This window comes from Alligator mississippiensis, chromosome 7, assembly GCF_030867095.1.
Source record: "Alligator mississippiensis isolate rAllMis1 chromosome 7, rAllMis1, whole genome shotgun sequence".
Classification (NCBI taxonomy): Eukaryota; Metazoa; Chordata; order Crocodylia; family Alligatoridae; genus Alligator; species Alligator mississippiensis.
Genome location: NC_081830.1, coordinates 44,974,245 through 44,987,733, shown reverse-complemented (window position 1 = coordinate 44,987,733; position 13,489 = coordinate 44,974,245). Strand labels below are relative to the sequence as shown.

Below are 13,489 nucleotides of genomic sequence, written 5' to 3'. Positions count from 1 at the left end.
TTATGATCAGGGTGAATTAATTTCAATGTCTATTTCTAAATTGTCTTTCCTAGACCTGACGAAGGGCACTTTGTGCTCAAAGACTTGTCTAATGCTTATACAGTTTGTCCAGTAAAAAACACTCACAAAAATTCTTGCCTCTTATATCTCATGGACCATCAGAGCCATAATAACATTCTACCCCTATGAAAAGCGAGATCAACATTTCAGTAAACTGTAGTTCCAGGTACTCCTAAACAGTAAGTTCCACCCAGTCAGTGGTTAACCTCTACACTTCCCTGCCCCGCCTTGGAACTTCAGCAGTAAACTTTCTGCTTTTATTTACCCAAAATGATTTAAATACAGTAAAACCTTGTTAAGTCAAAATGCAGGGAACCAAAAAACACTGACTTTAAAATTAATGGGTTCAAAATAAATGTGTATATATGCAAATTAGCATGGGTATCTAAAGGCTGAGTTCACCTATAACTCATGTATTTTAACTTTTTTTCCAAAATGCTGAAAGTTTCAGCACAGCTATTCCATAAATATGATTTTGAGCAGAACTTTTGTATCTCGTTATACATAATGCAAACTATGCATAAAATTTAGTCTGAAGCAAAAAGACTCACGATTTAGGATGTAGTTAATAGTTGATATATAGTTAATTGGGCTGGACCTCAGCAGAGTCAACAGCGTTTCAAGCCATGGTGACCCCACAGTCCTGCACTCCTCAGTATGTGTACTTCAGGTATCCCCATACCCTCTGCAGAGGGTTTCCATGCCAATTACCCCCCCCCACTCATGACTGGAACCAGATGTTCTTGTCCTGAGTTCTGGGATCCTTCAAAGATGTATATGCAGATGATGTTTCGGGCCACTTTGGCTGGCTGTACCACATGGAGGGCAGGGCCACACCTGTTGCATGCAGTGGGCCAAGAAAGGCGGTGACAGAGCTTCTTAACTACATCGATATTTGGTGACATTCAGACACTTAAGGCTGGCAGAGAAACAGAAGTAATTGGAAATGGGACAGAAAGACGCTGCTCAGCTGTGGGAGTGAAGAGGAAGTAGACATGTATTTGCTGTGGTGATTCGTTACGACTGGGAAAAGATGGTGCTGAGGGGGACTGAGCACAATGGCTGTTAGGTCTTATTCAGGTGGGCTGCATTAACTCAGACTTGTGGCAAATTCCTGCCAGCATGTGTGCACAGTATGGGTTTTGTCTTTGTGCCAGGTGTTCTATGGGCATGCTCAGTACAGGCTACTTTCAGTCAACTTCATAGTCAGTTTCCATGATTGAGTATATGCTTCAGTGGTCTAATGATAGATAATATATTTAATGAGGTTTTCCTGGTTCAAGGGACCGAAAAATGGCTTTGAATTTACAAGTTAGCTGTATTTTGAATTATTTATGTTGTAAAGCATACAAAATTTATCCTTTCAGCTGGGGAGTGACAATAGTTTCAAAGTATCTGAAACTTTGAACTAACCAATATCGAACTATTGTGGTTTTACTGTAGTTTATAGGAAGTTTTAACCCCTAGCACAGGTTGCCATAGTGTCAAATACAACTTTGAATAGGTTTATTTTAAAAATGTATTATAGTTAATAACATTTTATACAAATACAAAAATCTGTTCTTGGGTCACCTAACTTTTGTCTGCAAGTGTGGCTGGCATTTGCTTTCAAAGTTAACTTGATTTAATTGCTTCATTTTTTTTTTTTTTTTATACATCTTTGGGCGAGTCCCCAGGACTGGTATTATGTAAAATGACCCAACCAAGCTTATAAACTAAGTGAATTTGATCCAGGGGTACTAAGAGATGCAAACACGAAAGAGCAAAGCCTGCGTGTTTTATCTTAAAAAAAAGTCTGTACTATCCAACAAAATCATGTCTTGACTCCAGAAATTATTTTTATTTATTTGTATTTATTATTTACTAGAATTAGTATTATTTTAAAGTGATGTACTATCATGTAGTAAATTAAAATAATATTTATCTAGATAATGGAAATGCCAAGTTTTAAATACTCTTTTAATTACTTCCTCCTTTTGTGTGATAAGTTGTTTTTACAATGGAAGTAGACACAAACAACTCTGAGTTTAAGAGCCTGAAGCAGCACTTTTTCCCTTTTTAGTTGGAAGCTGCTTAAAGTGCCTCTTGTGTCCGTGTTTGCCATCTAAATGGCTTCCTGGAACTGTCTCAGTTACTAGATGTGAGGTTTGTTGGTTAGTCACTGACCAGTGTCACCACACATTGTATAGTTTGGCCCATGACTCATTCTCACAGCGGTCCCATGTTTGTGACCAGTACTGTTTTCTGTTTAAATACTTGCTCTCTCCTGACCTCTGTGTCAGCTAGTGGCAGAAGCTGGAATTATGATTACATACGGTTTTTAAAATGGGCTAATCTGTTTCATCGATGAGCAAAATTTTAAATGGGCATCTTGCTGAGTGTGTAATGAATTGTGTATATGTGTACCTTGGCTTCTTGAAAGGTTCAAAAATATGGTTGTATTTTAGTAAAAATCAGATAAAGCCTAAAAGGTTTCTGTTTATCTTGAACATCAAAATCATTTCCCAAATAATAACTTTAGAGTTCCCTGCTGTTAATGTTTTCTATGTTACAAAGCATTTAGTAAAATTGAATATGAATAGTCGTTTATGTTCCAGTATATCAACATTAATCCTGTTGAGAGCAAACTGCTCTGTTCTTAACTATATCAAAAAGAGGAGGAAAAGGGGTTTGTTGGGGGCAAGCAACAGTATTGAATGTCAAATTGAAATTGTGCGCATGACCAACATAGCACATTAAAGTATGTAAAACTTAATTTTGTTGCTATAGTAACTGTACAAAACCAGTGCTATACACCTGAGATCTTCAGTTGTGTCTTTTTGGGGGATAGCTTTTGCAGCATTCAGTTCTTCAAGCAGACTGAGTGGGGAGTGTATAATTGCACAAGAAAAGAACTTTAAGGTTGCTCAAGTGAATTTCCTGTTGTTATATTCACTAAAAATCAAGAGGGTCACCCTTTGGGACAAGAATATGGCAGAGACATTAGGAGTAGGACTGGCCGAATGGGAAGACAAAGTTTAGACAGTACGCAATAAACTTAAAAGATCTATTTTTCAGGCTCAAACTGAATGCATGACCACTCACTTTCCTCCACGTTTACAGAACTGTTACAAAGATAAATGACTGTCTACTAATATAATAAAGTAACTCCTAGGGATGTTAAGTATTATTTCTTCTCTCTTTTAATGAAAACCTAAATCTCAGTGACAAGTTTTCACTTTTCACTCTTGTTTAAAAGAGGATGGGTATACTTCTAGAGTGCTGATAATGGATATGAAGTGTTTTTCATGCTGCCTTTTTTCATAATAGTAGCTCCGTTCCAGATAATTGCATGGATTTTTTGTGTGGTATGACTTAATCTGCACAAGCTCAGTCGTGTTTGTTTGTTTGTTTGTTTGTTTGTTTGTTTGTTTGTTTGTTTGGAAATGAGCAGTTGATTGGAGACAATGAAGGAAAACTTTCTGATGAGAGTTCCCAGGTTTTTGCTGTTCAAATACAGCAGAAAAAGAATCATTTTCTTTATAAGCATTTAATCTACTGAATATTGGGGCCTCTCTGTACTTAAGCTGGACACAAGTAAAATATTAATTAAGATAGAATTAGACTTTTCTGTTGACCCATATAGATGATGCAGGCATGAACAGCTCCATATTTTTTTTTCTCATGTTATGTCTGTACTGCAATCAAAATTCTAGCTGCAACTTGTCAATACACCTGTGCTAGCTTTAAATTAGTTGATTCAAGTGCTGGTGACACTGCAGCAGCATGGAGCTCAGCATGGGTTAGCCATCTACAGATTGCATATCATCCCACTTGATTTTGCACATGCGATCAACATCTTTGAAGCTGGTCTGTACTAATGCATCTATATAGTTAGTTAATACCTGATTTTGGCTAGTTTTGAAGTTAGCTCTGATATGTTAAGATGCGAGTTGAAATCTACTATATTTGACTATATTAAAGACTTCCCCTCAGTCTGAACCTAAAGGATCATAATAATCAAACACTTCATCATTTTGAACTCACCTATTGAGACGCACACTACTTCTCCCCAGAATCAATTATCTGCTAACATGTGGTACCATTAGAGGACTTCTAGACTACACAAGTTGAAATGAGAGCATCATACAGACAAAATCCAGTTCTGTATCTCCTCCTTTCTGTTACAGAAATAGCATCATCTCTCTGCTTTCTCAGCCATAGGAAAATAAGGCAGAAACATCCCTTAGGAGGTCACTTAGCCCATTCCCCTGCCCAAGATAGGATCATTTCTGTCTCAGTCAGTGGTCACCAACCAGTGGATCTCGATCCACAAGTAGATCTCGGAGCCTCTTAGAGTTGATCTGAGGCTGGGGTGGGGAGCTGAGTGCCTACATGCATGCGCACAACCTAGCAGGTCAGTCTGGGGGGGAGAGAAGGGGTAGGGCCTAGAAGGGGCTAGGCCCCTGCAGTGAGGAACAGTGCTGCAGAGGCAGGACCAGAGGTAAGTTGAGTGGGGCCCTGGCCATGTGGGACTTATCTGCTGGGGAGGTGCTCCCCCAAATATTTTTTCTGCCTCACTCTGCACCCCCTGCCCCTTTCCTCCCTATAGACTTACCTGCTGGGCAGAGGTAGGGGGGTGATGGTGGCAGCTCATGGCAAACTTTGGGTTGCTTTTAAATGCCAAACATCATCTCCTACTTAAAAAGGTTGGAGACCACTCGTCTAAATCATTCCAGCTAGTTGTTTGTGTAGCCTGTTCTTAAAAACTTTTAGCTGGGGGAGAGTCCTGAACTTCTCCATGTAGTCTGTTCTTGTGGTTAACTATCTTTTACAGCTAAAAATTCTAATAACACCCAACCTGAATCTTCCTTGTTGCCTGACTTCATGCCCAACCCTGTGGGCACAGAAAATAGTTTCACCATTTTCTTTATAAAAAAAAAATTAGGGTGGAAATAGACATCACCTGACATCTCATTTGTACTGCTATAATTTTTTTTATGGAAGCACAAATGCTGCACAAATAGACATTATACCACATGAAAGGAAAATCAGTGGCCCAACAAAAGGTGATGATAGACTCTACTGCTTTGTGGTGGATATCTACCACATCTGTGGTGCTTTCCCTGCTTAGCCACACCCATGCCCCAGGTCAGACCTGTGCTCTGGGTCTGGACAAGCCGGGAAATCACATTGCCCTTGTCCCGACCTTGATGGTGCAGGACAAGGAGCAATGTGTGTTTTGCCCAATGAAGCAGATGAGCTGTGCTGCTATACACCATGACACAGCTGATCTGCTTCATTTGACAATGTCTATTTCTAGGCTTAAAATATTTGAATGATTTTCAAATCTCCCCTTCCCATAATATTCTCTTTTCCAGGCTAACTAATCACAGTTCTTCAAACCTTTTCTTGTAAGTCATGTTTCCTAGACCTTTACCTCTACCTCTCCTTTCTGTTACAGAGATAGCATCTTCTATTTGATTTCTCAGTTACAGAAAAATAAATCTGGAAAAGGTTTTAGGAAGTCCCTGCTGGACCTTTTTCTAATTCACTTATGTTTGTCTTAAACTGAATATAGCACTCCAGGTGAGGTCTTAGCAGGGCTGAATAGAGTACAGGAATTGGTTCCTGTGACATGTAGGCACCACTCCTATTAGTACGTCCCACCATGCTGGGTTTTCCCTCTCTTTCCTCCTCTACCTTGGAGGTAGTGCACACCTCCAAGCTGACCAATTCAGCTTGGTGTTCACTATAACCCCCAGGTCACTTTCTCTATTACTGCTTAACCTAAATTCAGTGGATAGTCAAAATTGGAACCTAGTTGAAGAGCAGCTAGATTAAGCTGAACTTGAAGTTGATTCTGGTACAAGAGAGGAGGGGTTTTTTTGTGGGGGTTGTTTTTTTTTTTTTTTTTTAACATGTCTCACTATTTGCATTAATGTGAAATTGGCCTTCATCTTTGGGATTAGTTTGGACTTCTCTGCTAGTGGATACCCATATCATGTTGGCAAAAAAATGTTCACTTCCATCTGTCAAAAGATTGCACTCCTTGCTGTTCTGTATGTACAGTATTACCCTGATGCATGTATTTGTGAAAAATAGACTCTATTTATTATAACTTCATTACTTAGGAATGAAGCCCTCCAGTTTGCACAAAATGTACTAGCTCTTCTGCTTAGCAGCATAGTTTGTCATAAAGACAATCCATTAGTCCCTCATGCCATTGCCTTCCTATTAAACAAGATCCAACCTGAAGTCCCTGTTGTAATACTTAAAGCACTTTCTAAGATTGACCTTGCCTACTTAAGAGCTTTTCTTTTTACTTTCCATTACCATCACCACTCCTGGTTTCTCTGATTCAGCCAATGGGAGACTTGTATACAAAGGAGAAAACTTTCTCAGGATCAGGACCAAGATGTTGGTCAGTTGTTGAAAGATCAGTAGGACTGCATTGCTAGCTGTTTGGCAATGTCCTAATTTGGATTCATCCTTTCAGAAAATTTTAAGTAGATCAATATACATGTTTAAACTATTTTGCAAATTATGTGAGCTTTGTAGCCACCTAAAATGATGCTTTTAGATCCAGATGCCACTTGTTCTGTGGAGAGGATATCCTAGATGGATATTCAACTTTACCCATACAAACCCCATGCTACTCTCTTAATATTGCATATTATCAGCCTCAATTATGGAAGTGTAAAAGTTATCCAGAGCACTGATTTTTATTTTTTGTAGTTGTATGCCTGACAGGGACTGTATTCTAAACCAGAACTGTCTGAACGGTGGCAGTCTGCTGCAAGGAGTTAACATGTGACCCATGGGCTCCCATCCATCTGCTGAAATCCCTCCCCCCACATTGCTCCTGCTGCTGCAGTGAGCCAGGTCTTGGGGGTACTTCAGGAGCGGGTACAGCCTTCCCCTCCCCCTATGGGCTCCCCTCCAGCCATGAAGCCAGTGGGGTAGGAGGAGCTGAGCTCTGTTTTGTTACAGCAGCCACAGCCTCCCATGGGTGGCAGCTGGGGGTCAGGCCCTGCTGCAGGAGAGGGGGGCAGGGGTCTGCAGACCTGAGTCCTTCGCCTTGTAGTCCTGGCAGCTGGGGGCCCCCTCTGGCAGGGCTGGGGGCAGTGGGTGGGGAGCAAAGGGCCCTGGGGGTCGATGGGTGGGGACTGAGGTACAATGGTATGGGCAGGGCCCTGACATTAGTGCCACAAAGCAATAGGGGGAGGGAGGGGAAGCTGCAGCTGGACCTGTGTTCTGGTGAACAAAGTGGGCAGGGGGAGCTCTGATTTTTCCATGATAAACCCTAAAATCAAACACCAAATTTATAGATATTTATCACTTATTTTACTGTAGTGATTGAGGCACTGCTAGGCTTTCAGATTGCTTTAAAGTTGTAAATATATCATTAAGACATTGTGTTCAACTGATACTTTTTATATATTGTTTTCATTTTAATCATGGAAATATGTGGATGTTGGGGTTTTTAATCGGAGAATTTGCGATTTTAGTTTAGTTTTTTTTAAACAGAGAAAAGTAGGATCCCTGATAATGACGTTACCACCACACTATACCAGGGGTTGGCAAAATATGGCCCCAGGCTGGATCTGTCCCACTAGCTGATAGGATCTGGCCCTCAGGTAGGCTCCCAGCAATTCACTGTATCTGGCCCGGCTGGTTGACTGCCCCTGCTCTTCTCCAGATCGGGCTGAGTCCCGCCTGCTCCTGCCCCAGCCCTGGCTAGTGGGTGCAGCTTCCAGGCAGGGCTGCTGCTACCACCCGGGGAACTGCTGGGCTCCCCTGGCCTCCAGCCACTCCCCCTGTCCCTGCTGCAGTGCTCTGGGTAGCAGGGAGGGTGGGTAAGCTGTTGTGTTTAGGGGTGTGTGTAGATGTGGGGTGGGGGTGAGGTAGGTGTGGGTTCTGTCTTCATTCCACTTTAGTCTTGCTCATACATGGCTGGGCAGGTGAGCGTGTGCATGAAGGGGTGGAGGGACATGAAGGAGCTCAGCTGCTCAGAAAGCTCCAGTGGGCAGGCATGGGACAGGCAGGAGCAGCAGCAGCAGGATCAGGAGCCAGTGCAGACTTGGCTGCAGCCCTGCCAGGCAGGCATGGGATAGAGGCCTACAGAGCTGGCAGTGCCAGGCTTGGCTTTCCCCCTCCCCCTCTCCACCAGTGACAGCTGCTTTTCTGCTCCTTTGCCCTCCACTCCCCACACACGCATCCCACACCTCCCATACCTCACTCCCCACCATACTCGCACACACTCAACACTCTCTTACACATCCCACACCCCACTATACCCACACAGTCCCCACATCCTCTCACACACTCCACACCCCACCATACCTACACACACCTCTCACACCCCCAAACTTGCCCCCTATACATCTACACATACACCTCCCCACACATCCCACATCGCCCCCCTACACCCACACACACCCTGCACTCCTCCCATACCCACACACATCCACACCATCCCACATACACTCCCTACCTCCCCTCCCACACAATTATACAAAAAACTTTGAGCTATTACGCAATCGCCTCTATACACACTCTGCCAAATTCACATAAATCAGGACAGAAATATTTTTTAAAATAAAATTAAAATATGTTATAGTGATATTTGATTTTTAGTACATGATTGTTATTTTTCTGGTTCCATGATGGCAAACCCCCCCTCCCCAAAAGGAGTAATTCTGGGGCAGGGGGAGGGAGTTCCTGTGGCAAAAGTCAGAGGTTAGGAGCGATACCTTCAGTCCCGAGATGGCGACCAGGGGGTGGAGCCACCTGTCAAGAGGCAGCTGCCTCTTGTGGCCCTCGACAGCCTGCCAAAACTTGTTAGGCGGCCTTCCAGCGGAAATAATTGCCCACCCCTGCATTATACTGTGGAAAATGGAGGTAATACTGTAGCCAACAGAGGCATATCGGAGTTGTAAATTCTGTTGTGCTTATGAAGTTACGAAACATGTGAAACATAGACGAGTTAGCCATTTCCTAATGTTCTTCTTAGAAAGACAGGCAGTTAATAAATTGCAGAATGGTACCTTCTGTGTATGAAGTTACAGAAGGTGTGCTGTGTGTTTATGAAGTCTGACATGTATCTTAATGATTATTTCTCTGGATTGTCTAAATATGTATAAAATTAATAGCTGTATCTTGATATACCTTGATTACACCTATACACTTGAGCCCACTACTCCTCCACATAATGCATCTGTGGTATTGTAAGGAACAGCAGCTGATTGGAGCTGATTAATTCCCTAGGAGCTGGAACTCCTTCTGCTGTTGTTGTTTAGTATCGGAGCAGAACAGGCCAGATCCTAGACCGGAGAATGAAAACAAGGCAGACTGGGGAAAGAGTGAAGAATGCAAATAGGAACCTGTGCTAGGTAGTCACAGATTCTGTTTTAAACAAGACAGACTATTTGCTTTTCTCTTCATATCCTGTTGGTTAGTAAAGTTTGGAGTGCTACAAAGGCAGCTTATTTTGCCTTTGTCAGAGGAGTGCTTTGCTTTGTGATACTGTCTTGCCCACCCTTTAGACCAGTGCTTCCCAACCTTTTCCTCAGCATGACCCCATTCAAACATTGGAAATATTTTGCAAACCCAAAATGGAGACAAGATCAGCAAGTCATAAATATGGCATTACAATATTTATGAACTTTTATCTTTTTCATTTAAAACTTTTAAAATCATTTTAACTTTTTAGATTAAAAAAAAATATTGAATACCAAGTTTAAAAAAGCTATTAAAGGATTTATTTGATGTTTTATTTCAATTGCTTCAACTGTGGATTATATTTACTGTGCTGCCATACCATTAAACAACCCTAGATGTCATGGTTGCTAAATTGAGACTTAGAAGTATATAATATAACAAAAATTATATAGGAAACTAGACTGCCATTACTGTTCACTGTTAATGTTTCTATGCTTGCTCAATATAACTGTCTCTCTAAACTCCCACTAAAAACAAAGTAATACAAATCAAACCAAAATAAAATTAATGCATAATACTCAATAACTTTTTTTTAGCAAGAAAAACAATAAGTGCCATAATAGGTGATGCGTGCCTCCTGAGGCTTGGGGTGGCACAGCGACCGCCCGCAAGTGTCATCCACGAACGTGAGCCAAGCAGGGACGGTCTGCAGGCAGTGGTGTCAGACCCATGGGTTCCTCCCGTGGCCAGGCGCCCAGTCCAGAAGTGCCAGTGGCACTACTTGGGGTGGGGGGAAAGACACCAGCTCTCTGCCTGCCCATGTGCAAGAAGGCCCATGTAAAATTTCACAAGATATTAAAATGTGTATCTGATTATAAAATAGTAAGGCATCTGAATTAATTTCTTTTCCTAGGGCCATGTGGTTATGATACTGTTCAGATTTCATCATGCCTCCTACAGTGACAGACATCCTTGACATCTGGGCAGTGGATTCACAGATAGGAGCTGATGGCTCAATCTCTGTGGACTTCCTGCTGCCCACTGGAATCTATATCAACCTGGATGTCCCTAGAGATGCCACCATATCTCATATTAAACAGGTAAATAAATGAATGGACTATTAGTACTATGCTTGCTATTTTAAATGAATTCTACTATTGATTTTATTGTGAAGTGCTTTATATGTTAGGTAATTTACAAACCTTAATTTTTTTCTTAACGTTTGTTCCTATCTATCAAACACAGATGCAATTAAAAAAAGTGAACTAAATACAGACTTTGGTAGACTCATCATGCCTCTGCGGGTTAGTCATCTGGAGATATTCAGTCGTTTACTGACATACTTGTCCTGGCAAAGATCCAGGGTGTAGATTTAAATTATTCCAGCAAAATTGTGTTCCTTCCAGTGCAGCTTGTTTTCCTCAGGAGGACAAAAGCTAGCTGTATTGAGAGACTGGAAGTTTGACTAGTGTAAACTTAAGCCATGGTAGAAGCAATTTGCTGGAATAACATTTATATGGGTAAAGTGTTCTTTAGACTGCAGAAAGGCTGAAACCTGTAGGTTTGAAGTATGAACTACTTCTGTCATCCAGCTGTTTCAGATGTAACATAACTAGAGAAGTTTGGATGCTCAGCAGCAAGGTAGACTGTACTGACATTTTTGCTCTGAACCTGGTTAATGTGCTTCTCACAATCTGAAAATATTTCCCAAGCTTCAGCTTGCTCCGAAAGTTTGTCGACCACTTTTTATCCAATAGCCAAAATGTTAGCTACTGACAAATTGGTGGTGCAATTGTGTTGTCAAAAGGAAAAAACAATTTTAAAATGAATCCAAAACAGAACATTAAGAAGGCTGAGAAATTAACTGAGGTTTTGTATCCATTTATTAATTATTTTAATTTTTATCTTTAGATGGAGTGTACATTTCCGATTAAATTTTAAATAAAACATGTAGAATTTCCTGTCTCTGTAGAAGCCCGAGGTCAAATTCTGCAAGTTTAACGCTTGCCCCTTCAAACCACAGCCCCCATGTTAAGAGTTACTTCATTGACTTAAAATCATAGAAAGTTAGGCTTCAAAGGGATCTCAGGAGGTCATCGTAGTCCAACCCCCTGCTCAAAGCAGGACCACTTCCTGCACCCCAACTGTATCTTGCCACTTGAACAGAGAAATTCCAAATATATTTTGGTGTGACTTAAGACCAGATTTTGTCTACTAGAGCCTTGCCCAAAATTTTAGATCTTGATTACCATGCCATAGACTAGGCATGGTACTACTACCTTACTGTAGAGATTGAAAATATTTCTGTTAGTATTCAGTTGATCAACAGATTAATACACATACATCACACACTGCACTAATCCAGCTGTTGCAATACCTAAATGCGTTCTTTGATTTTTATTTTTTTTTCCCCCAAAAGCATGCTTGCATCTGCCCTTGGCCCTAGGAAGAATCTTTGCAATTTCACAATTACATTTGCCTGTTCTTTTACACTTTCTTTTTCCTGTAAATAAATAACTGAATAGTATTTAGTTATTGAGGATAATTTAAATATAATAAGTGCCTTAGTCTGTCTGTCTGCCCATCTGTAACACTCTGGACCAACTGCGTATGCACTGCCTAGAGGGTGCATTCTGATTGGCTGCGAGGACCTGGAGTGTTACAGACAGAGGGGGTGAGAGAGCCACTGCACTGCCCCTCCCCAACAGCAGGCAGGGAGGCAGTGGGGAGAGAGGGAGGGGAGCAGGAAGGGGAAAGGGGGGTTTCTGGTGGCAGTGCCCCCCTCCCTCACTGCTGCCACCATGCCCCACCCTGCTGCTGCCACTGCTTTCTGGCCCCCCACAACAGCTGGCAGAGAGGGGGAGGGAGGGAGGGCATGTTGCATGCTGCTGGGTGTTGGCGGCTGCCACTGTGTGCAAGCTCCCCCTCCGCCCTCCCCCCCCCCCGGTGTTTCTGGGAGCTGGCGGCAGCATGGGGTGGAGTGGCAGGGGTGGGGGGGTCGCATGGGGACACACTGGGAGCAGCGGGGAGTGGAGGGCTTGTGGGGCTGGAGACTGGGGGCGGGCCACACGGGACCGGATGCACGGGGTGCAGGTGGGGGGGGGGTGCATGGAGCCAAAGGTGGAGCAGCAGCACTGTGGGGTACTGGGTGGCAGTGCTCCATCCCTGCTGCCCCCCACCCCTGTCATTCATGACAGGCAATTTGCTAGTATTTATTTATTTACTGAGGAGATTTTGAAGGGGCAATTAGGGTATATGCTGCAGAAACTCAAAGCTGGAACTGTAAGAGATCAAATCTGTTAAAAGAGCAAAGGGAAAAATCAAAGAATACATTTAGGTACTGTAACAGCTGGATTAGTGCAGTGTGTAAAATATGTGTAACTTTTTATGGGAGATGACCAAACCTAAAAAATCATACTTTTCTCTGCTTTTTATTCAAATTTAAAGCTTCACCTAAGATTTACTAAACTATGTTGCTGTATGCTATATTCAACAAAATGTTTTCCTCTTTTCTTAGTTTTTCATTCCTGTATAGCACTTTAATAATGATGATGTTCAGGGGTGTGTACATATGTCTGCGTGTTGATACGGACATGTGGGAAAGAAAATGTAAAAGAATAGATGAACACAATTGTGAAATTATAAAGGTTTTCTTGACAGCCAGGGGCAGATGTAATAACGATAAAACCTTAGTTAAAAGTTCTGAAATAGACATAATCAACTGCAATACTATCTATGTGTAATTAAGTAATCTCTTCTGTTTCTTTGATTTAACACCAAGTAGAATTCTGAGACTCTTTGTGTTGCTGAACGGTACTTGCACACAATTGCATGAGTGGTATTGTTGGCACTTAACACAGTTGGCAGTTCTATTACCCATGCTTAGATGTATAAGTGTACAGTACATGTGCATGCTTAGCATGTGCAGTAGGCCGCCACTGCACACACACAGGCATGCAGCTATCTACATTGTGAAAGTTCCAGAAAAAGCTCAGGAGAGGCAAGA

The 13,489-nt window shown here is 42.0% G+C and overlaps 1 protein-coding gene across 6 annotated transcripts in view; it reads left to right on the top strand.

The window, feature by feature from the left end:
- The window catches only part of PIK3CB (phosphatidylinositol-4,5-bisphosphate 3-kinase catalytic subunit beta), a 171,114-nt gene that overhangs the window by 75,361 nt on the left and 82,264 nt on the right, over positions 1 to 13,489 (top strand). For all 6 annotated transcript variants that reach the window (XR_002087481.2, XM_014602894.3, XM_019478733.2 and 3 more), the window contains one exon: positions 10,397 to 10,583. Coding sequence is in view for 5 of the 6 variants with exons in the window: in XM_014602894.3 (XP_014458380.1) it covers positions 10,431 to 10,583 (153 nt within the window). In the remaining variant the exon portion in view is untranslated. The remainder of the gene's footprint in view (positions 1 to 10,396; positions 10,584 to 13,489) is intronic.